At 32.9% G+C, this 25,697-nt stretch overlaps 1 protein-coding gene across 2 annotated transcripts in view; it reads right to left on the bottom strand.

Annotated features, from left to right (window-relative positions):
- Positions 1-25,697, bottom strand: part of ANKRD12 (ankyrin repeat domain 12) — a 123,296-nt gene that overhangs the window by 65,065 nt on the left and 32,534 nt on the right. Inside the window, exons 2-5 of one of the 2 annotated variants that reach the window (XM_029922608.1) lie at positions 21,518-21,655; positions 13,018-13,165; positions 6,539-6,607; positions 2,338-2,484 (exon numbers count right to left, since the gene is read on the bottom strand). In XM_029922608.1, the coding sequence (XP_029778468.1) occupies positions 2,338-2,484; positions 6,539-6,607; positions 13,018-13,165; positions 21,518-21,604 (451 nt within the window). In that variant the 5' untranslated portion in view covers positions 21,605-21,655. The remainder of the gene's footprint in view (positions 1-2,337; positions 2,485-6,538; positions 6,608-13,017; positions 13,166-21,517; positions 21,656-25,697) is intronic. The other variant, XM_029922609.1, reaches the window with a different exon arrangement.

Below are 25,697 nucleotides of genomic sequence, written 5' to 3'. Positions count from 1 at the left end.
GCAATATTTGTAAAATGAATAAACAAATTTTACGATAACCTTCATAGTCAAATTATTAAGAAAATTAGCTGTTCACTTTCTTAAAAATGAAAGGACATCATTTCTTATTCAAGCAGCTTGTAAGGACTTTTAATTCATACAAAATTTTGTTAGCCATTTGAAAATAATATTCACATACATAATAGTATTATCCATAATGGCAACCAGAGTAAATATAACATAAAAGGGGAAATTAATTATAATGGATAAAATAATGACTCAAACTATAAGTATGCTTATATGTTGGCAAACAGCTTCATCTTTCAAAACTGTCCACTCTAGTTCTACATATATTAGTAAAGTTAACTAAAAATCCTTATATGAAAAGAATCAACTGCATTAGAATATGATTTTATTTAAATTTTAAAACACAAATTACATTGGGAGGCTGCCTGGCTCAGGCAGTGGAGCATGTGAATCTTGATCTCGGGGTTGTGAATTCAAGCTCCACATCAGGGACAGAATTTGCTTTAAAACAAAACAAAACAAATCCCTACAATGAAACATGTTTGTAACTAGAAAACTTCTAAAAGGAACACACTGGAGCCATGGTAAGATTAACTTTTTGCCTTCTAATTTATTCTAAGGATAGAAATTCATGGTATAACAAAGTGAGATTTTAAAAATAAAAGTTTTGGGGTGCCTGGGTGGCTCAGTCGATTAAGCATCCGACTTCGGCTCAGGTCAAGATCTCACGGTTAGCGGATTCGAGCCCCACGTCAGGCTCTGTGCTGACAGCTAACTCAGAGCCTGGAGCCCGTCTTCAGATTCTGCGTCTCCCTCTCTCTGACCCTCCCCTGCTCATGCTGTCTCTCTCTCTCAAAAATAAATAAAAACATTAAAAATAAAAGTAAAAATAAAAGTTTTCTCATCTGTTAAATCTGACACAAGGTCAATATTTTACAGAAACAACTAAAGTTTTAACAATGTATAGAATCTTTAATTTGGCTAGTCTTTCAAAAATTGGAGGTGGAAAGGCAGGAGAATGACCAAAAACAGCACACTCTACTTTAGAAAAGCAAGAAGCCCTAACAGGTGTTCATTAGTGAAAGACTAGATATACCAATGATTTGATGGAAACTACAATACATAGAAACTAAAAATTTTACAATGTTATCATAGTTTTTTAAAAAAGCCAATACAGGAAAACTTCACCAGAGAAAACTTTTTAATGCATTTCAACAGGGTCTGTTAAGTTATCCAAAATCTTATATAAAGATGCCTTGAATTCAGAGCCCAAAGACATTTTTTTCCCCTCTAGACAAAACTGACTTACTTTCTTTTATCAGTCAGTAAGTTATAGAAGTTAAAATTTTGTGGTGTTAGTTGCCAGAATGCATTCAATAGTAATTATCATCTCAGTCCAGCTATCTGGATTTTTTCTAGCTTTTTCTAGCTGTTTTTAATAAATTAGTGAGTTGAGCAGTTCCCTTGCTGTTTTGTTTCTGCTGGTAACCCATCCTAATTATTTTTTGGGGGGGAGGGCGCCACAGTATAGAAATAAATCACCCCCCCCACACACACGTAGTACAACACCTTAATCAGAAGTGTGAAATGAAATACAAAATAAAGTTACATAGCATATCACAGATATTTTTCCTTTTAAAATAATTTAGATCTCAAACAATAAAGCATGAATTACATTATTACTTCTAAAAGTACTAATGTGATAAAATTACCAGTTTTAGCAACTGAAAACTAAACTATAAATCCAGAAACAGCTTTATAGACACTAGGGTTAAAAAATGCTTCGGTAAGGTGAAAGCACACCAATACAGCAATGGACTTCTCAACTTGACCATTTTTCTTTTTTATTGAATGATCATTTCTAAATTACATATTTTAGTTGACAAAGATTTATTAAATGACCACTAACTGCAGAGATCGATCCCTGTTCCTGTGTCGATTCTCATCTGGTAGAGGATACAGACAATAAACAATCATCACCCAAATAAATGTAAAATTACACTTATAATTTTTAAAATTTTAAAAATATTTTTGAGAGTGTATGCGCACACATGTGAGGCAGAGGGGCAGAGAGAGAGGAAGACACAGAATCCAAAGCAGGCTCCAGGCTCTGAGCTGGCTCTGAACTCGATGCAGGGCTCAAACTCACAAAACCATGAGCTCATGATCCGAGTTAGAGTTGGACACTTAGCCAACTAAGCTACCCAGTTGCGCCCTAACTTCTAAGAAATTTTTATTAAATACAAGAAAAAATAAAAATTTAAAGTAATTAAGACAAGGGTAGACTCTGAGGCAAACTAAGAATACACATGTACTCAATGATGGGGTCACCTGGACTGTTGTCTCTTGCTGTCATCTGCATAAGGAGTGCCATCTGCTTCCGCTCAGAGAGTGGATAACCAAAAAGAATGCTAACTGGTGTGGACTTTTTATTTCCAGCTTCCTTTTTTGTTTTCTTCTTTTCTGGACCTTCCTTTTCTGGAATTATTAATAAATATGTAAGAATTTGAAACAAATGCAAGCACTGAAAAGCAAAACATAAGAAAACTTTAAAAAAACAGATGCTATACCTGTATATAAGAAACATAAACTAGCAATAGGCTGACAAAAAAGAAAACTAGACTTTTATTGTATCATATAAGCAATTTCCTTCCTGAATGCTTTGAAAAAAATATATTCCTAATTCTACTGTTCTCTGAAAATTAAGAATATCTGAAACGTTATTCCTAGGATAATTTGTATTTTAAGGATTGGTTCTTTTAAAATTTAACTTCCTCAATAACATTTCAAACATTCCTTAGTATCACATCTTTGAAGCTTCTCTTCATTATCATTTTATTCTTCTTAATTACTGCTGTCTTTATTAGCAATGTTCCTTCAAATTACTTCCCTAATTCCACTGATGATATGTACAATCTTCTAATGAGGTAAGTATTTAACAAGTCTAATCACACAAATTATTGAAAAGAAGCATCAGATCACTTTATCCCAGACACAGGATAGCTAAATGTGGAATGATCCTCATCAAAGCTAAAAATGAGCAAATTGAAGATTCTGCATGTGTGTAGGTATGTGGGGGTGATTAACAGAGATTCTACAAAGATCCAAAATGTCTAAGGTTTTTTTTGAAAGAGATTTGATCCATCATAAAGCCAACTCTCAGGTTGAGCTATTTGGGAAATCCTTTGGCAACGCAGCCAGCATTCCTCATCAAGTGCCAGGTACATCAGATAAAACTGAATTCCGTAAGTCAGAGAGATACAGATAGCCGTTCTAGGACTCCTCTGGGAGATAATTCAGGTGTGAGTTAATGTCTGCTTGTTAACTGTCTAGGCATCTTATTTTCTTGGGAAATCCTATACAAATTATCTAAGAATTACTGATCTGGGTTTGATGGTCCCTTCAAATATGGACTAACAAAGATAAATAAATAAGTTTTAAAAACAAATGTAGAACATAGCAAAAATGGAAGAAGAAAAGGTTTAGTAGTAAATAAATATTACACTTATTTTTTCTAGGTAGATGTGGCCAGCATATAGACTACTGCAAGTGATAAGCATTTATTAATCTAGCAAGTTTCAAGAAACTATAGTTTGATATTCTTTATCTTATATAATCATTTAAGGCGTAAGAACTTAAAGCAGTAATTCTTGCAGTGAACCACTGATTTGGTTATGATACAATGGTTGGAATACTAATGGCCTACAAAAATTAAGAGATCAGAACATTTAACTCTGCTGCCCACAAATTACTCAAAACTCAATAGCTCCTAAAATGTCCACTGTGTTGATATTTAATTTTACATAAAAAGATAAAAAAAACTTTAAGATTTACTTAAGTCAGCCTTTATTAGTAGTTCTAAATATTGTTTTATTTTCCTAGTTCTCATTTTTTCGTATCATTAATGGTCCACTTTAGTATAAATCTTGTTTCAGCACAGTGTTTAACCTAACTTGCTAAGTTTATTATAAAGCCCTTAAGAGGATTTTAAGAGAAGCCCATTTTTTTCTGAAACATATAGCTTCTTCTAATAATATTCTGTATGCTTTGGTTCTCTCATATTTAATGAGGAACCATAATTTTTATTTTAATGACTTCCCACCTAAATAACAAATCTTTAAATATAACAAAAGTACTTCTTTTCTAAAGTTCAAGTATTTAACACTAAAAATTTTATAAAAAGGAGAAAAGTTTTCTAAAAAGAAGTGAAATCTAGTAATTTGAGGAAACAATGTGAAGAAAATGTACAGAGAATCTTTCCTTAAAATATTTTCTAAAATTTTAAGAAAATTTTCATATTTCATCACTTGTAAAACAGTGAGTTTCCTGCTCTCATTGCATTTCATGCAATGTTTTAAAAAGAATATGCTCTAAAGTGATACACAGTCCATTTACAGAAAAAAGTGAGACACTTGTAAATTCGTTTTAGAATTCTGGCTGCCAAATGATCAAAGACATAATGATTATATCTTGGAAGAGAATAAAACTGTACATATTCCAAATATTCAAGCAAAAATTCAAATTAGATACTAGCATCCAAGTGAATTCTATTTTTCTTTGAGTTCACCTTAGTCATTTTTGTGAGTTCATGCTTTACATAAGATAGGAAAAGAAGGTAAGTAAACAGATACTGATGTAAGATAGCTAGATTAATACCATTCTTCAAAATTATGTTAGATTAATATGTCCCAAAGTGTGCTTTTTCAAGTGTAAAGCATTCAACAAAACTTTTGACTATTTGGGATCTATACTGTGAAGAACTTGTTTCCTGACTGGTCACAGGTAAAAAATGATCACATAAATTTGAGAAAGTTGGGTACTTCTCAAGTTTGACAGCTGAACTATGTAGTATAGATTTGTCCAAAAAATGGGCCAGAACTTTAAAGTTTAAACAAAGAAATATTGACACGTGCTCATGTAGCACAGTCTCCTATAGAACTGAGATTCCACTCGGCCACTCTAGAGATTGTTAAAGAAAAATCCAAGCAATTTACTTGTTTTACTTAAAGAAAAGCAGAGAAATGGATTATCCACAATCCAACATTTTTTATTCAGGGTTCAGAAGGTTTTTAGAAATATAGAGACATCTCGGTCTTATTATCTCAAAAATGAACGCTTTCTTTTCAGGACCTGTCAGAATAAACAAAAAGCTCAACACAGTCCCATCCCAATTAAGTGTAGGGTATATTAAGGAGAAGAAACAAAATTTCTGTCTTGGGGTACTGGTTCATAAACCTACCAGCCACTCAAAAGCTAAAGAATGATACTTCCCCACAAAGCAGTCACTGTGGAAGAAATGGAGCAATGGAGGTGTAACTCAAAATCAGATGAATATAACTAAATCAATCACATTTGGAAAGTTAATTCAAGTCTGAGAAAACAAATGTTGCCATTGCTCTTTTGTTCTAAAGCATCTACATGAATTTCTAAAATGTAGGTGCTTGTATCTCTTGATTTCCAGCAATTAATACTCAGATCATAGATATTTTCATCCCATAATCTTTCAGGTACACCCAGGCCCTGAGGAGTCCTGTTTCAGAAATGTACACCCAACTCCACCGTAAGTGGAGTTTAATGCTGATTGAAAACATGTCCTTTACCCCCAAATTTTAATAATCAAGTACTGACTTATCAGCCCATTTAGTAGCTTTCAGGATAATTTTAAGGGTAATATTTGGTTCTATGCCACCCTCACAAACACAAAATATACCAGAAACAGAAGGTTTATTTCAGCTTTTATAACAAAATGTCATATGCTGAAAACTGTACACTTGGATAACCCAGGGACTAAACAATATTTCATATTGTATATAAAAAGTTAAGAGAGAAAAATATAAACCCATTTAAAAAAGTACAATCAAAACACTTAACTAATTAGTTTTCACATAAGATAGTATTTATATATTCTCCTATCTGGAGCAATTAAGAACCCTAGTAGCTGGTGCCATAGCCAAATAAAGCAGTTCCAACACAGTAAATGATAATGGCATTTCTCCAGGAAAGCTGTTGTATTAATCCACTGTTAAATTCAACAAGGGCAGCAAAGTCAATAGACTAAAGATAGTTCAACCAAAAAGTTAAAAAATTTTTAAAAAAACATTGCATGATTAAACCGTAAGAGGACATTGTCTATCAAAACCAGTACATGTGGTATACATTGTAGAGTACAGAGCAAAAGAGACAAAGGACCTTGAGTATCTTCCCATAGGAAATACTGCACTGCACAATTCCATAGGGCTGACTTTTTATATTGTTTTTCTATGTGAATGGTGGCCCCATGTTTTTCTGTGCAACTACTGAGTGGTGGTACATAGTAGTCCTGCTTATAATGTTCATAAATAGCACGTGTTGGCTATGATGCACTAGATACCTCAAACAAAAACTGGAAAATTCAGTGTCACTCATGTAGTTCACTTATTCAACCAACGATACCTATATACTGGTTTGAAAGGAAGTTATTTATAGTACAACAGTTACTTGTAAATGTGACAGAAACCACTGGCTAAACAGGTGCCCCTGATAATCTAATTACCTGAGTATGTCCTGTAAGAAGATATAAGTCTCTCCCCCCAATTTTCACTTGTATGTCCTGGATCTGAATCTACAGAATAAGAAGAGACAGGAGAAAAGAAAAAAAGCACACGAAGGGAAATGCAGAATTCAACAAACCAACATTTTTTAAAAGACCACTAGTTTAGTAAATGATCTATCATTGTTTTTCCAAAAGATTATTTTTAAGGTAAAGCCAAAAGCACATTTAAAACACAGGTTTGGCTAAAGATTTCAATTTGGCCAAGACTTCAGTTTCTTCAATTAGACTATTAAAGCTGAGAAAGTCAACCATGCAGTTTGTGATAATAGACATTACTGACGCTATTTATTAAAAGAGATCTCCTTTGAAGCTGTATTTTTTCCAATCTATTAATAATGATAAAAGAGGCAGTCCTCTATCAAATTCTGTTTAGAATTTGTCTTTAGAAACTTGAATAAAGGACCTAAATAATCCTTTTTGTTCTATGAATGCCAAACTACTCAGAAAACAATGGAACACTTTGGACTGCATCTTTCTAGACCTCAGGCCTTTCAAATGGTATGAGTTACTACACTGACCACTATTTAAGACCTCTTAGAAAGAAAACAGCCTAAAATCAAAACAAAGTTTATCAGCTAAGATAAGAATAGGGAATTCTGCCTAGCAATTCAAGACAAGTAAAAATACCTCCAACTGACTTTTGGTGATATGACCAGAGCAGATATTTTTACTTAAAAAACAATATGCCATTGTAACTCACAATATTATTTTGATCTTCATATACTCAATTTATTGACAGACACTTTTCTTTCAGGATCATTATTAGTATTCATGAGTTCAGTTATAAAGAAGCAAGTGTTGGGGGAAAAAAGAACTAAGTAAAACATAGTATTTAAAACTTTTAAAGATAAGCCAAAAAGTTTAGTGTTGAGAAGCCTCACTCAATTGAAAGGGAAGTAACTGATAAAATAACATTTAGACCAATTCTAAAACAAGTGGGTAAATGGATTCAATGGCAAGTTGTATTTCTAAACTGAACAAAGTTAGCAACTAGAAAAATTCCATTAAGAATATGTGACATTTCATTTAAACACCAGCAAAAATGGCCTCCTTATACTGCAAAGAAAAGAAAAAGAAGCAACCGATAAGTTGTGCCAACAAACTGAATTAAGTAAATTACTAAAAGCAGATCGTATTTTTGCAAAAGATTAAAGCATAATGAATAAACTAAACTTTCAATTATATTCATTAATATAAGGAAGTGGTGTAAATTTACTAAAATCTTCCTTTTGCAGTAAATTAAGCCACTCTGACTCCACACACCCTTTGGCTTTTATTCAAGTATGTATGTTTATATTTGGTGCATCTGAATGTGTGTTCTGCAAAGATTTAATTCAGCAGCTGAATTAAAAGCTTCCATATCTTGTCCCTTAACTCACCCTCTTCTGTGCTATACTTAGACGAGAGCAACCTAGCAGGTTTCTGTAAAACACTGAGTGCCAGGCAGAGTAATTATCCCTCCCTGACATGTTCTCTGCAGCAAGGTATGACAAACAATAGTTGTATTTTAAAAGCCATGTTTTTTAGTTAATATTCTGTTTTGGGTTGCAAGAGAATAAGAGAAAAAAATCAAGAATGATTAAAAAGGTTTGCACTATACGTTTGAAATTTTTTAAAGTGAAAGTTTTAAAGATGGGAGAGGGACAAAAGCAAATCTATAATAAATAATCTCCATGAAAATCATCAAAAGATGATCATCCTTATTAAGCAAAGCACTGATTTTATCCGTTATTCTAGCACTGTTACCATAAAAATTATATTTGTTTTCTTTTTTAAAAAGTTCCTCTCTCCAAATTTGCTTGAGTCATATTAAACAGGGTAAATCCTTCAATGGCATCAAGAAAATAGAACTTCTAAGGCTGGCTGGCAAAGAAAATTTAGTTTAAAACATCTGAACATGCTCTACAACTGGTCTCATGGATTTGGGGAACAGATCATACTGTGTCTCTTTGGATTTTCTTGTGTTGCACTATCTACATATGACAAAAGAAAAAAATTAGTAAGTAAATAAATAATGCTTACAAAGAGAAAACAAAGATTTTTTAAAAGTGAAGGGTACTGTATCATTCTACTTATTTAAACAAGTAAAAATGATGAAGTACCACTGATTTACTTCTATAGGACATTAGATCTATCAAATCTAAAGAAAAACTTGTACCCCAATGTTATTTGCGGTTAAAGAACATTCATATACTGCTGATGGCTTTGGAACAAGGTATAATTATTTTGGAGAAACATCACAGAAATATTTAATCCTTAATCCCGTAACCCTACTCCTGGAAATGAGTAAGAAAGAATTCATGATATAATAAAAATACAATATGCAAAGATGCTCATGATGACATTAATCATAACAAAATAATTGCAAGTTTAGTTTGAAGGCCAAGAAGAGACCTGTCTCATGTGTACCCTCATGATAGCTGTTAATTAGTATTTTCATGTCAAGGGATTGTGGCTTCCCCTTGGATTCCATTAGACTAGGAAATAAAAGTATGATTTTTTGACTGATAGTACAGGAATAAAATTCACTTAGGTATAAACAATGACTATTTGAGATAACAGCAGTTTTTAGTTATTAATTACTGTACTATAATACAGTGTCGGTATTGAAAGATGCCTACCCACTATTCATTTTCCCCTTCTTAACAGAAGGACTCCAGTTTTGATTAGGGTGACACCATACCCAGCTGAAAGTTACTATCCAGACTCCCTTGTAACTAAGGCTTAACCAATGAGATGTAGGCAGAAATTTCTAGGGAGGTTGTTTCACAATAAAAAGGCAACGTCTTACTGGAAGCAATATACTTTGTCTTTGGTCTTTCCTCTCCTACTTTCTGCCCAGAAGGAGTTAGAAGATACTCAGTGACTATAAAGCAAAATGATTAAGGACAAAGCCCATGTATGAGTTAAGAGTGAGCACAGAAATGATGATAACATCCCAGTCCCTGATGGCATTACTGAACTACCATAACAACACTGGACTGATACCTTCTGGCCTTTTATTACAGTAGATGAAAAAATCTCCATCTTATATTAAACCAGTATAAGTAGGTTTTCTGTTTTAATTAATGTATCACAAACTGATTTTACACAGTATGTCACTGAAAGATTACAATTCTCTGAAGCTAGTATTACATGCAGTTTAATAGATGAGAAAATTGGAGTTATAAAGGGCTCAAATTTTTTGGCCAGGACTAGTAGGGGGCAGAATAGGGATACAAAACTGATCTGTCAGACTCCAAAGCCTCTGATAATAAACACTATGCAATGATTTACCTCTACTGTAACAACAATTAACTTATCCTGCCAGGATTCTAGACAAGGAAAGACTGAAAGTAAACTACATGTAAGTGATAAGCACACTATAGGTTTGGAATAATTTGTCTCCTTGTCACTCTATATATTCACCTCCTAACATTTCATGGGGCAAAATTTATGAGAATTCTCTAAAAGGATAGGACAACGTTGGATACTGAAATGATATAAGTAGACAAACTGGAAATTTGCTGAAATAAATAGTATTATGACACATCTTTAAGGACCCACTGGCATGACTTCAAATTATGCTGTAATGTTCCCCCAAATTTTGTCTAGTCAAGCAATTACTTTTTAAAAGTATCTTTTAAAATATTAATAAATATTAAATAATTCAGAGTTATAAAGCTTAAGACACACTAGGGTATCTCAAAATGAAGAATAAGAATGATTCATCCAACTGATGGCAGCATTGCTGACTTGGCAGATCACTGAGTCTTCCTTGAACAGCATGAATATCTTTTTAAAAAAGTAACTGGGGAGCCTGGGTGACTTAGTTGGTTAAGCGCCTGACTTCGGGTCAGGTCATGATCTCATGGTTCATGAGCCCAAGCCTCATATCGGGCTCTGCACTAACTATGCAGAGGTTGCTTGAAATTCTCTCTCCATTCTTCCACTCGATCACATATGCATGCACACAAACACATGCACGCACGAAAGTCTCAAAGTAAATAACCTTTAAAAAATTTTAAAAAGACTGCCGTACAGAAATAATTATGCTCAATTATTTTAAAAATTCAAGTCCTATAAAAAACAAAGAAAGTAAAAAGTCATTCCAATACTGGAAACAGAAATATTAACATCTAGTGACCATCATTCCAGGTAACTCTCTAAATACATGTAAAGAGAAAGGAACTGGGGTGTGTGTGTGTTAATATACATACAAACAGAAAAATATATGTATGTACTATTTTAAAATAAAAAGCTGAAAGATTTTATTTTAATCCAACATAAAAAGAAGAGGAACTAAGGTTCCTGGATAACTACTCTTAATTTCAGGATCATGAGTTCAGGCACTACACTGGGTTCAGAGCTTAAAAAAAAAAAAAAAAAAAAAAAAAGAAGAGGAAGAGGAGGAAAAACTAAAGGAATTGCTTCCTTTCTACAAGAAAGATGATCATATACTAAAATATAAACATATTATATGTAAACATATATATGAAAGAATTTTAGATAAAGATTAAAAATTTTAAGTGATTATTTTTAAAAACAGTTGTAGACAGTATCAGTTATTCCCTTGCCATAAAAGATGAGCATTAATAACATTTTGTCCTTATTCCCAATCCCTGTCTTTTATTTAACCTAAGCCAGGGTTAAAATATTTACATTTTTGTTCTGGGACCATAATACAGTAACTAGGTTTGGCTAGATTGGTTCTACAATGAAACAGTTTTTTATATTTAAACAATTTTATTCTTCAATATGTGTTAATATATGCCCTGTGTGCACATACATAGAAGTATCAATATATGGAATGTGACTTTTAATGCAAACATTACATTATTTCATAACCTATTTTTTAAATTTGTATGCTATGAGCATCTTTTCATTTCATGTATTCTTCTACAATGTTATTTTTAAGAGTAAAAACCGTTTTTCTTCACTGGATTTACCATAATTGAACAAATTCTCTATAACTTATTTTCCTGCAGTTATTTTTCCGATTCTAAGTAGAAATAAACACACTTGAAAATAATTTACATTGTCATCAATAATTACTTATATAAATTCTAAATTAAAGAATAACTCAAATGTTAACAACCTTTTAGTTTTAAATAAATATTTCATATTTACCTCCAACAATATATTCTTATAATTTAGACAAACTAAAGCACATTCCTATTTCTGGTCAGTGACCACGTGGTATGATTTAGGCCAACGATTTTGTTCATTGTTTTATATTGTATTTCTTTGATTACTATTATATTTTTTATTAAAAAATATTTTTAACATTTATTTATTTTGAGAGAGAAAGAGAGGCAGAGGCTCCACTGTTTGCACGGGGCTTGCTTAGGATTCTCTCTCTCCCTTTCTCTCTGCCCTTCCCCTGCTCATGCACTTGCTCTCTCTCTCTCTCAAAATAAACAAACATTTAAAAAAAAAAATTTTTAAATGCGAAGCACAAAATTTCATCACTGCAAAAACAACAATTTTCAAGGTTTAAAAAGATCACTTTTAAGAAAAATTTATAATTCAAGCTAAGACAGCAAAATAAATACACAAAAGGAGACCTACCTAAAAACATATGATAAAATTTAAGTATTTTTTTAAAGCTATGATAAGCACAGGGTGTTTCAAATATTTTCAGATTCCACAGTAAAGACTATTTCCACACTGATGATTAAGATAGCCAGATGATATAAGTAGAATATAATCTCTGTACATAAACTCAGAATGGGACAGTTACTTTGTGAGTGAAGCTGAAACATCCTTAAAAACAGCTCATTATTAATATTTCAGGCAAGGGATAAAATGATTATGATAAACACAGAACAGTCAAGTTTATATGAGTTTCAAGAAATGATTAGTTCAGAGCTAAAACAAAATCTAATGGTTTATTAGACTGTGGTAATAAGGTTCTGACCTATTATGAACCACCAGGATTGACAGAGGTCAAGGACCATTTCTGACATATAAGAGGTCTGAAGAAAGAAATGGGCTTAGGCAGTAAACCTCAATAATTTTTCTTTTCAGGGTTGGGGAGGGTATGTTTCTGATTCACTTCTGAATCTAAAATGCCTAAACTGTTTTCTTTGTTGGGTTCACTACTGTGTCCACAAAAACTCAAATTTTTCTCAACTCTAACATATCCTATGCTCCCTATCAGAGTAAATTTTCATTACTGAAATGCTATTCAAGAAATTAAGTTCTGAAAGTGGTAAGAGATTTGCAATAAATCTGAGAGTAGGGAAAGAAGCAAATTGTTTTTATCTGATGAGAAATCATTTTTGGGTGAGAAACAATGAATTTCTGCCCCAAAATGATAAACCTGAAATACCAAAATATAAACATATCTCTATAAAAATGGGGTGCAAGAGGAATGATAAGAAGCAAATCATAGTAAAAGAATGATTAAGATTTTATCAGAGAACAAATTATTCTACCTGTGTCTGAATCTCGTTCTTCATTTCTTGATGGGCTAATGGTAAAAGGAAGTTTACGTTTCATGGACGATTTCTCTTTCATCTCCTTGCCCACATCACTTCGGTCAATTTTTGGAGTTTTACTATATGATGCAATCTTGTCTTTACTCTATTAAAAATCAAATATAAAGTTATAACAATATTAGCTAAGGAAGACAGTAATTAAAAATTATGAAGAAAATGTTCAAATATATTCAAAAGCAGAGATATTACAAACCACTATCTTTAATGTATTCAAGACCCAGTTTCAACAACAGTAACATTTTTCCTAACTTGTCGCATATTCTCCTACTTTTACTTAACAACTTAACTTTAAAATAACAGTAAAACAAAATATCTTGAATATAATAAAACTCTGTAAGCATAATACACCTGTTACCATCAATGAACAAATATATAAATCTGAAAAGTGATTCTGGATAGAATAAAACATACTGTGTTTTGTTAGTATCATGTACCCACTCATTCAGGTGAATATCCTACCTTCATAGTCCTTAGCCATTATCAAGTTCACACTTATTATAATCTTAATACCTGAAATGGTACCACACATCTAAACTGGGATATAAGAACGCCTTTGTGAAAAACATGCTAGATACTAAGAACCTTAAAACAATAGTTCCCAAACTATCTATAATAATAAATGACATATAATATTTACAGAGATTCTCAGAAGCAAATTAGAAGTAGATTGCAGAAGACACCAGCTTTCAATCCAAAAAGAAAATGAAGGAAGAGAGGAAAGAGGCACAAAAAATAAAATAACAAATGTTTTTTAGAGTGGAATTTATCAGTAAAATCAAAAGGTGATTTTAAATCACTAAAGGTGATTTAGTGAGTCTAATCATAAAAATGAAAAAGAAATAATAAAGATTGGAATTGAGACCTACATACAATTCCAGAGGGGTTATAGAAAAGTTACAAAAAAACAAGTTATAAAAAGATATTGTATTCATTTTTATATCACTAAACTTTTAAGATTACTTTCTTAGAAAACATACATTACTAAAAGCTGACTCATGAAAGAAACAGAAACCCTGAACAGACCAATAAACATCGAAGACAGTAAATCCATAGCCAAAGATTTTAAGTTTAAAAAAGGTAACTAGCCTAGAAGATTTCACAAGAGATTAAAAAAAAATTCAAGAAACAGGTATTTCCCATTTCATGTAAATAATACAGCATAAAGATATGATTAGAAGCTACCAATCCATCTTTAAGTCTAAAAATTATTTTAACATACCAAAAGAGAATAAAGATAGAAATTATAAACTAAATTGCTCATGAAATAAATGCAAAAGTAAATTACTTAAATAAACTGTCAAATCAAACTTAGTGTCTTAAAACTTAGAATCAAGCAGGGCTCACCCAAAGAATACAAAAATAGTTTATTATTAAAACTCTCTTAAGACAACTCACCATATCAAAATGTTAAAGAAAAACCATATGATGATCTTAACAAGTGACAAAGGTAACATCTCAATAGAGTCTACATTCATTTTTGATACATTTATTAACAAATCAGGAAGAGAATGTGACTTACTTATATCTTAACTGATAAAGATTTCTGAATAACAGGCTCATATTATTTACTTACCAGTTATAAAGTTAAATTCTCTTGAGCCTTTTTCCCCACCTCTGCCAATGAAATCAAGTTTTACAGGCATGTATTTTGTTTATAAGGCTGTTTTAAAACAGGCTTTATTATTATTATTCAGGTAGGGTGAAGCCAACAGATCAGGTGACTACTGCCACTGAAAAGGCAGTCTGTTACTAACAGTTCCCAAGTGGGGGCATGCTACCCTGCATAGGGCCACAAAGGGTAGCACTAAGGTAGGTCAGTAGGCAGAAGGAAAGAAGGGAAATGTGGGCAAAAGCTTTTGTTGTGGTTTCCTCAGGAAAGAAAAGGAAAGGCCTGACTATTTTAAATGCGGTCAGTAGTTTTTGGGGTATGGGCACTGTTTCTCTTATTGTCTGGTACATGGCTCTAGTGTGATTTATTAGGGCAGGGGACAGTGGCCCAGAATGTGAGTGTTGGTTACAGTTGGTGGTTGGGTTTGGACTCTGGATTGGTTTGCATATGAAATGTATGGTCACAGCAAGTTAAGATCTCTGGGAATTGGCCAGCCCTGGGAATGGCAGGCCTCCCAGTGTCAGCAGGCCAAAATGTCAAAGTTTCAGAAATAAAAAGGAATGACTAATATAAAGGTTAACCAACAAAATTCTAGAGACTTGCCTTAGAAATAGAAGTCTTTATTATTAATAAAAGAATTTAAGAAAAACATGAAGATGTCCCTTTTCCCTTGTACCTGTATAATTCTTCTCTAAACAACAATTCTTCTATTTCCTGAATTCCTTCTCAAGGAATAGTTCCATCAACCTCAGGGTGGATCTAGATTACTTTTTCTACATACACAAGTTTAATTCATTCAACATCTTTTACATCTGCCAACTTCTTTTCATCCTCATAGCTGCTGCCCACATTGCCTTTTGCTTGGATTTTTAAAATAACACTCTATGACCTTTCCATTTTGGCTCAATAGCAACAGGATAAATTGCAAGTTCCTTAGCAACACATATAAGGCTATAATGAACTGGCTGCTGTCTAATGCTTATCTCCTACCCTCCATCCTCCACAGGCCATATCCTAACTTTATATGTATTACTATAACAGATTTATGTCTTTTTTGCAACTTGGAATGTCCTCTGTTCCCAATTTCCTGCTGGCCAACTACTTATTCATCTGTGAGAATCCAGATCTTTTCTACTGTGACACCATACCTGAACCCTCTAGAATTGACTGTTTCTCTCCTTTTTTGTCCTATAATTATACACTGAATATTCTCATTAATGTGCTTCCTACAATGGCAAAGAAGTTCTTAAATTATGGTATCTGAGATCATCAGAGGATCTGCAAGGTCAGAAATACATTCAAGGTCAGAAATACATTCGTAGTAACACTAAGGTACTACTGTACCTTTCTCATTCTCTTAAGTATACTAGAGTTCTCTAGAGACTACATGACAAGTAATATCCAAATACACTGCATGTAGATGCAGATGAGAATTTGATGGTCTTCTGTTAAATCATACACTAAAGATACGTGCAAAACCAATAACACTTCTCACTAATATATTTTTTTTGTCTTGGGACATATAGTTGTTTTCCATAAAAATATCTTATGTGTATAAACATATGCATAGGTATTTTCAAACCAGTTAATAAACATTTTAAATGTTTTCTCAGTTTTAATTTCTGATAATGTAAATATCAACAGATAGCCCCACATACAAAAAAGCTCTTTAGGATGTTTAATTACATTGAAGGGATCCTGAGAACAAAACATTTCAGACAAACAGGAAGAGTAATTAGTTAAGAGTCTTCATGAAGACTTAAATCATGCCTTAACCACTCACTGTTTTATTCCAGGTGTCATTAAAAAAATTACATAACACAATAAGAATTCAATATAAGATTTGTTAAATAAAATGAATAATAAAGTCACTCTGCTTATGATTTGTCACATTGGGCAAATTAAAATATCATTTGGGGAAAGTTGTCTATGGTGAAATAAAGGTATTAGCAACTTACCCCTCCCCAAGAAACAACAATAAATCTAGACAAAATTGTCAAAAAAACCAAGATTCTAAAAACTAAAAAAAGGCAAACAATAAATTGAGAGGCATTTTTTTTCCTCAAGAAAAACTGCTGAACTATAGATAAGAACAGTGAGTGTCTCTGGCATTCTTGCTGGGGGAATGCTCTCATTCCCTGGCTGATGCTTAGTTCACATGAAGTGTTACTAGGGTGGGGCTGGCAAGAAAAACAGCGTCTTTCCTGCCAGAGTGTGTCCATTTGAATTGGCAAAGAAGGTAAAAAGCCTATACATGCAGCTGCACTGTTTCTAAAAATAGCAATCAGGATAGAAAACAATTGGAGGGGGCAAAAAACAAACATCTTATTAGCCTAAGGTTGTGATCCCGCTGCAGAAGAGCAGCAGATAGTGAATAAGCCAGAAATTTAACAGGGAGACTGCACAAACGAGAGAGCCATAGGTAGTGCCAGCTAAGACTGTCACACATCCCTGGCTGAGAGGAGAAGCCACGGCCATGGGAAAGATGGGAGAAGGGCTAAGCTCTTCATTTACCCCTCCCTGACTGGGAGATGGTATGTACACGCAGAAGAAATCAGAGGGTCCAAGCTCTCTACATATCCGTAGTTGACTGCACACAAGCGCAGGGAAGACCCAGGTGAGCCCAACAGGAAGTAAATGCCAGGACAGATTTCAAAAATGCCCTAACACTGAATACACTTGCCAATATATGGGCAAATCTGTCCGTACAAGCTGGATATCTGACTGGCTAATGGGGTTTAAGTACAACCTCTGACTAATCAATGGCTGCTGACTAATCTCGACAGACACAGGGGTATATCTCTGTGGAAGCAAGACTAAAATATAAAAAGAAAAAAACATGGATACCAGTAGTCATGATAACTCCTAACATTTTACTCAAAACAAACAAACAAACAAAAGCAACTCAGCAACAATTACAAGGTTCAATTACAAGGAAGCAAGACTAAAATATAAAAAGAAAAAAAAATGAATACCAGTGGTCATAATAAGTCCTAACATTTTACTCAAAACAAACAAAAGCAACTCAGCAACAATTACAAGGTTCAGGTGGGAAATAATGAGTATCTAAAACTGTACTACTGTTACAGTATGTGACTTAAATTGTCCAGTTTCCAATAAAAATTAAGATATACTAAAAAGCAAAGAAAAAAGTATTCAACAGAAATTTCTCTGAGTAAGCCCATATACTACATTTGACAGTTATTATAAAGAAAGAAATAAAAGTGTTTAAAAAATTCCAGTAAGGAAAAATCACAAAAAGAACCAAATGGAAATAATAGATCTGAAAAGAAAAGTACCAGGGTGCCTGGGTGGCTCAGTCAGTTAAGTGTCTGACTTCAGCTCAGGTCATGATCTCTCAGTTTGGAGTTTGAGCCCTGCTTTAGGCTCTGCACTGACAGCTTGGAGCCTGGAGCCTGTTTCAGATTCTGTGTCTTGTCCTCTGTCTCCGCCTCTCCCCTACTCATGCACTCACACGCTCACATGCTCTCTCTCTCAAATATAAAACATTAAGAAAAAATGAAAGGCAAAGTAACGACAAATGTATTAGATATGTTCAACAGCAGATGGGAGATGGCAAAAATATATATACATATATATACACATGTATATAATTAGTAAGTTAAATATTCCAAAGTTCATGAAAACCTTAAATCTACAGTTTCTTAAAAGAAACTCAACAAACCCCAAAAAGGATAAATCAAAGGGAACCCTAAGCACATGACAAAGAGAAGAGAAGCAGTAAAAAAAATTCATTGTGACAAGGGTACAAAACAATTAATAGCTGACTTACCAGAAACAGTTAAAGCAAGAAAATAGTAGAGTGACATTCAATCTACTAAAAGAAAAAAACTAAAAATTCTATATCCAACAACACTGCTCTTTGAAAATAAAGGCAAACAGTCACCAAAAGCCACATACTATATAATTCCATTTGTATGAAACATCCAGAATAGGCCATCCTGTAGCGACAGAAAGAATTGGTGGCCGCCTAGAGCTATGGGGGTTGGAGACAGAATGAGAAATGACTATTGATGGGTATGTAATGTTTCTTTTTTGACTGAAAATGTTCTAAAATCAATAGTGGAGATGAGTGAACAACTCTGTAAATATATTAAAAACTACTGAATTGTACACTTTAAATATGATATGTGAATTATATTTCAACAATATTGTTTTTAAAATATGGCAAAATCAAGATATTCTGAGATCAATGAAGACTTAGAAAAATCATGGCTAAAGATCTTACAGTAAATGTTAAGGACATGACAACCAGACACTAACTTGAGTCTATAAAAAGAAGACATTAAGAGTGATAAAACTGATAAATGTATAGGTAAAAAGAATTGTATGAATATGTATTTCTCCTTTTATTTCAAAGATGAAACAGTATGAAATTGTAATAGTCTATTATTGAATTAATAACAAATATTGATGAATCTATGGGTAGATAAATAGATACACAAAAAAGGGGAGGAAATGGAGCTATACAGGAACAAAGTTGCTATACTTTACTAAATTAAGTCACTATTAATTTATAGTAATTAGATGCACATTATAAGCCATAGCTCAACATGTAATATTACAATTTAAGAAACATAGCTTTAAAAATCATAAATTTAAATAGTATATTAAAAAATATTTAATATTAGGGATGCCTGTGGGGCTCAGCTGGTTATGTGCCTGACTTTGGCAGAGATTATGACCTCATGGTTTGTGGATTTGAGCTCCATGTTGGGCTCTGTGCTAAAAGCTTGGAGCCTAAAGCTTGCTTCGGATTCTGTGTCTCCCTCTCTCACTCTCTGCCCTTCCCCGACTCAAGTTTTGTCTCCTTCTCTCTCAAAAATAAATATGAAAAAAAATTTTTTTTAATATTTAAAGTTTAAAAAGGCATCACAAAAGGGAGAAAAAAAATAAAACATAAGAACATAGAGCAAAATGGCAGATATAAGTCTAACCCTATAAATAATTCATTAAATGTAAATGGAATAATCACTTTAATCTAATGGCAGAGATTGCCAGGGCAATAGCAAAGAAAAAAAAAAAATCAAAGTACCCATATTGGAAAAGAAGTAAAATTATCTCTATATGGAGATGACATGATCCCATATGTAGAAAATCTTAAGAAATCCACAAACTTTTAGAACCAATAAATGAGTTCAGTAAGTTCATGGAATAGAAAATCACTACACAAAAATCATTTGTATTTCTATATACTAGCAATGAAAAATCTAAAATGAAATTAACTACAATAGCATCCCAAAGAATAAAACATTAATAATTTAGGAAAGAAGTGCAAAATTTGTACACTAAAAACTGCAAAGTATTGCTGAAGGAAACTGATGATCTAACTAAAGAGAGAAAGATTCTGTAGTGATGAACTGGAAGACACACTGTTGGTATGTCAATACTATCCAAATAGATCCACTCAATAAAATCCCTGTAAAAATCCAAGCAGGCTTTTTTTGAGAAACTGACAAGCTAATCATAAAATTTACATGGAGATGCAAAGTTCCTTAAATAGTCAAAATGGCTTTTGAAAAGAACAAAGTCTGAAAACTTAAAATTCCTGATTCTGAAAGATGATTTGGGGTTGCTTAGGAGCTGCTGTGGGAATAGGGAATGAATGCAATGGGCATGACACATCTTTTAGCAATGATGGAAATGGTGAAAACTGGATTTGATGATGGGTATGCAACTCTACAAATTTACTAAAAATCACTGGATCGATCATACACTAAGTGAATGAATTTTAGGGTATATAAATTATACTTCAATAAAGCTATTAAAAATATTTGTATGCAAATGTTCATCACAGCTCTATTCATATTCGCTAAAACCTAGAACCATTTCAGATGTTCTTCAACAACAACAAAAAAGACTAAGGGGGGGGGTGAAAAGACATAAAAAGTAAAAAGAAAAATTCAAAGATAATGTGTAATGGGGTGCCTGGGTAGCTCAGTGAATTAAGTGTCTGACTCCTGATTTCAGCTCAGGTCATGATCTCGTGGTTTGTCAGCTCAAGCCCCACATCAGGCTCTGCAATGACAGTGCAGAGCCTGCTTGGGATTCTCTCTCTCTGCTCCTCCTCTGCTCATGCCTGTGCATGCACTCTCTCTCTCTCTCAAAATTAATAAACTAACTTAAAAAAAAAGATAATGTGTAAAATTAGATAATAAAAGAGACTAAGAATAGTGAGACCAGTTAAGAGACAACTACAGAAGTCTAAATGAAGGTTTTGAGAGCCTAAATTTAATAGGAATGAAGATGGATAGATGTTAAAAGACAATTACAGGTTGTTGCCAATCACTAATAAAAACAACAAAAACTGTTAACACTTACTGAGCACACAGTATGTAACAAGCATTGCATCAGGCACCATACTGATGCCATTTCATTGTCACAACAATCCTATAAAGTAGTCTTGTCCTCCAAAACTGAGAGATACACTAAGGCTGGAAAATTATATAAATTTATCCAAGATTAAAGACAAGGAAAATGGAACTGCTACTGTGTACGTGTTTTGCTACTGGGGGTCGAAGGTAGAGAAAGAAATGCCAAATGATTACCATGCTTGGATTCTTTTTCACCCCCTCTCAATGATTATTTCCTAGGTAAACATGCCATTTTAGTAAACACGTTATCTCAGGGAATGAAAAACAATCTTATCCCAGGAATCCAATTTGATTTTAAAGGAATTAGATAAATGGTTTAGATTTATCTGGCATCCAACTGCTTTTTTATTTTATGGGTAATTACTAAAAATACTAAGTGGGGAGTTTTTCCCAGTTCCAAAATAGTCAACACATCTTTAATATAATTATATACCTTTCTTCCATATGGTTTTTCTACCATATTGCTGTCACTGTCAGAATTTTCACTCTGAACTGGTTTTGTGAACCCAGATTTGGGCATCTTATAGCTGTTCAGCTAGCTTCTTCTTTTATCAGTCTTCTCATCCTGGATCTGTAAAGAATGGACATATGAGGGTTATTTGTACAAATCTGCAATAAAACCTACTTAAAGGTATACACCACAGTTAATGCACTTTGTTATTCTGTCTTTATAAGTCCTAGCCTAAAGTAAGGTTTCATTTAAGAATTTGAGCTCCTAAAATTCTACTGTTTAAGTCCATTCAGTTTGTCACTGAAAAAAAGAAAACAGAACCACTTTTATATTTCTTTCCACCTTCTCTAAACTAAAACCTAATCTCCTGTTTTCCAGGTAACCACAAGCAGCAGAAGTGAAAGCAGTCGCAAAGGGCTGGTCATTTCAGCCTGTCTCTAAAGGTAGAGGTTTCTATAGCTTCTCTGGTAGTTCTGCATTGGTCTGGAATTTACTTCTGAAGACCCAACCAAGAATCGAATAGGTCTGATTGGCAATTTTACAATTTTACCATTTTAGATTAACTTAAATTTATGAGACCGTTCCAACTTAAAATGCTTGGGAGTGTTTATTTTCCTTCATGGAACTTCCAGACATCTGTAGACAGTCACTTTATCAATGAATATTGACTGAATTCTTACCATACTGTAATTATGTCATATATTATTTTCTTTCTAATTTGTTTAGTTTTCTGTCTCCTGCTCTGCAATAGGTCAAGGACCCTGATAGAAGCCTATGCTTACAAACAAACTTACACTTGAGATGCAAAAAAAATTCCAAAGAAGAGAGTTTTACATATAAAAAAGGAAGCCATGAGACTAGACCAGCACTGTTGTCTGATAACCTACTAGCTACATGTTGCTGCTGAAAGTTAAATTAACTAAAATTAAATTAACTACTGTACAATACAGATATCCACTCCTATTATCACAGAGAGCTCTACTGTTTAGTACCGGGCTAAACTGAGGTTACTGCCAACAGAAGCATGACTTGGACCACAACAATAAGCAGAACTGACAAGCCTAATTTTTAATTTTCATGCTATAAATTTCCTATAGATGAGTATTATAGGTCTAAGTAAAGCTACATTCTAGCATCTATGTAAATTATTGAAGTCTAGATACCTTGAAAAGAGGATTAAGATCTTCTGTGTTCTTCAAACTGTTCTATTAGTGACTTAAAATATTTGATTTCAATAGAAACAAATTCCAAAATCCCTTAAATGAACTGAGTTAGCTTGTAAATTATCAAAGCTAGATTAAATTAATCCAAACATAGACAAATCAGAATACATTCCAACAGAAAAAAATGTCAGAATTCAAATAGTTCAAATCTTTTAAGAGGAAATAAACTTGAATACGGAAACTTTTTTGACATTACACACATGAGGCAGAGTTTATTTTGGGATTATTCAACTGTTTCAACTAATACCATATAAACAGAATCACTTAAACATAGCACTGTCCTCAAAACTAGACCTGTGTAAAGCTTACAGAGTTAGAGTTATGAGTCATATATAAACAGAAAAATTTAATCCCAAGAGCCTACTTGTGGTTGTCTCTTTCCCTCTCTGCCACCCCTTATTCTCTCTCTTCAAAATAAATAAATATATTAAAAAACTATACATAGCAATATATTAACAGACTATATGTTAGTAAAAGCTTATATTATCTTTCAATAACCGTATTTGGAAAACTTCAGAATAAAAACCAAAATTAGATTCTAAAAATATTACTTCAATTAATATTAAGCATTTAATACATGGTTAGGTTCTATGACCTTGATATAATATGTAATTGCTAGAGCAATGAATACAATTATACATAGGATAACCAAAATGGAATATTTTAAAAATGTAAAAATAACCCAATAGAAGGCAGTTTAAAAAAAGCTGATGAAAAACAAGGAACAAAACAATGATAGACCTAACCAAACATACCAATAATGATATGAAATGCAATGGACTAAACACACCAATTTTAAAAAGTTGTCAGACTGTATACCTGAAACTACTATAATACTGCATACGTTAACTATGCTGGAAATAAATATACAAATAGGAAAACTGGAAAAGAAAAAAAAAGACTATCAAAAGGGGGGGAATGGCCATACTATGAGAGCTATTAACAAGAAATTCATTCATATATAATTATATAGGTAGGTTAAAAAGTAAAAGAATGCAAAAAGATATGCCATGCAAACACTAATCAAAGGAAAGCTGGAGTGACTAAATTAATATCAAACAAAATAGTTCTCAAGGAAGAACTTTACTTATTACACACTGATAAAAGGATCAGCTCACTAAATGTGTATGCAACTAGCAACAGAGCTTCAAACTACAGGAAGCAAAAATTGATAAAACTGGCAAATTCATAATTATAGTTGTAAGCTTCAACTACTCTCAGAAAATCAACAAGGATATAAAAGAACTGAAAAATGCCATCAATTCAAATCAAATGGATCTGACATTTGTATAAAAATCTACCCAACAAAAATATATTCATTCTTTTCAAGGGCACACAGAATATTTACTGATATAAACCATGTCATGGGTCAAAAACAAACATTAACAAATTTAAGTAATTAAAATCATATAAAATTTGTTTTCACACTATGAAGAAATTAAACCAGAATCAAATATAGAAAGATAACAGGATTAGATACAAATTTTTAAAATAAAGAAAAATCACTAAGACTGAAAACTGGTTATTAAAAAAAATTTTTTTTAATTGAAAATCTCTAGCAAGACCTATTAGAAATAAGAGAGAAGAACTACCAAAATCAGCAATAAAAGGGAGCATCACTACAGATCCTACAAACACATGAAGGGTACTAAGGGAATATTATCAGCAACTTTACACAAATAAAATCAACAAATGAGGTGAAACAAATTTCTTAAAAGGCACAAACTACCAAAGCTCACTGAAGGAAACAATCTCAATGGTTCAATGATTATTAAAGAAAATGATTTCATATTTAAAAACAAAGACAACTCTAACCCCAGGTGGCTTACCAGTGGTGAATTTCACAACACATGTAAAGAAGAAATAATGCTAATTCTACATACCCTCTCCTGAAAAATGAAAGAAGCAGTAACATACTTTATAAGGCAGGCCATCAATAACCTGATACAAAAGCAGAGTAAGTGTATCTTTTATAAGAAAACTACAGATCAAAAGAATATCTCATGATCATATGCCCCCAAAATACTCAATAATATTAGCAAATTAAATCCAACTATACATAAAAAGGACAATCCATCACGACCAAATGAGATTTATCCTAGTAACTCAAAGTCAGTTTAATGTGTGAAAGTCATTCCATGCAATTTGCTGTATGAACAGACTAAAAGCCAAAAAACTGATAGTCTCAAGAGATACAGAAAAAGCATTTGCTAAAACTTCATACTCATCAATGGCAAACAACTCTCAGTAATAGAACAGAATTTGAATACTTTGTCTCTTAAGATCAACAGGGAGGAAAGAACGTGCTCTCTTATCACACCTCATTATCTTTCCCCCACTGGCTTTACTGAGGTATAAATGACAGACAAAAACCATTTACATTTAAAGCGTTCAATGTGGTAATTTGATATACGTGTGTGTATATACTGTGAAATGATTACCACAATCAAGCTAATTAAAACATCCATCGTGTCACATAATTTTATCTGTGTGTGTGTCGTAAGAATACTTAAGATCTATACTCTTGGCAAATTTCAAATATATAATACATTATTATTATTCAGTCACCATGCTATACATCTTCCCATTTCCTGCAGTTCCCAGTCCCTGGCAACCATCATTCTACTCTCTGCTTCTGTGAGTTTATTTTCATTATTATTTTTTAAAGTAATAGTTTACTGTCAAATTGGTTTCCATATAACACCTACTACTTCTCCCCACAAGTGCCTCCCCTCCATGACCATCACCCCCTACTTCCCTCCCCCTTCAGCCCTTGGTTCGTTTTCAGTATTCAATAGTCTCATGATTTGTGTCCCTCGCTCTCCCCAACTCTCTTTCCCCCTTCCCCTCCCTATGGTCCTCTGTTAAGGTTTCTCCTGTTAGACCTATGAGTACAAACATATGGTATCTGTCCTTCTCTGCCTGACTTATTTCACTTA

Source organism: Suricata suricatta, chromosome 14 (genome assembly GCF_006229205.1).
Source record: "Suricata suricatta isolate VVHF042 chromosome 14, meerkat_22Aug2017_6uvM2_HiC, whole genome shotgun sequence".
NCBI lineage: Eukaryota > Metazoa > Chordata > Mammalia > Carnivora > Herpestidae > Suricata > Suricata suricatta.
The sequence above is the reverse complement of the archived record's forward strand: the minus strand, read 5'-3'. Positions and strand labels throughout refer to the sequence as shown.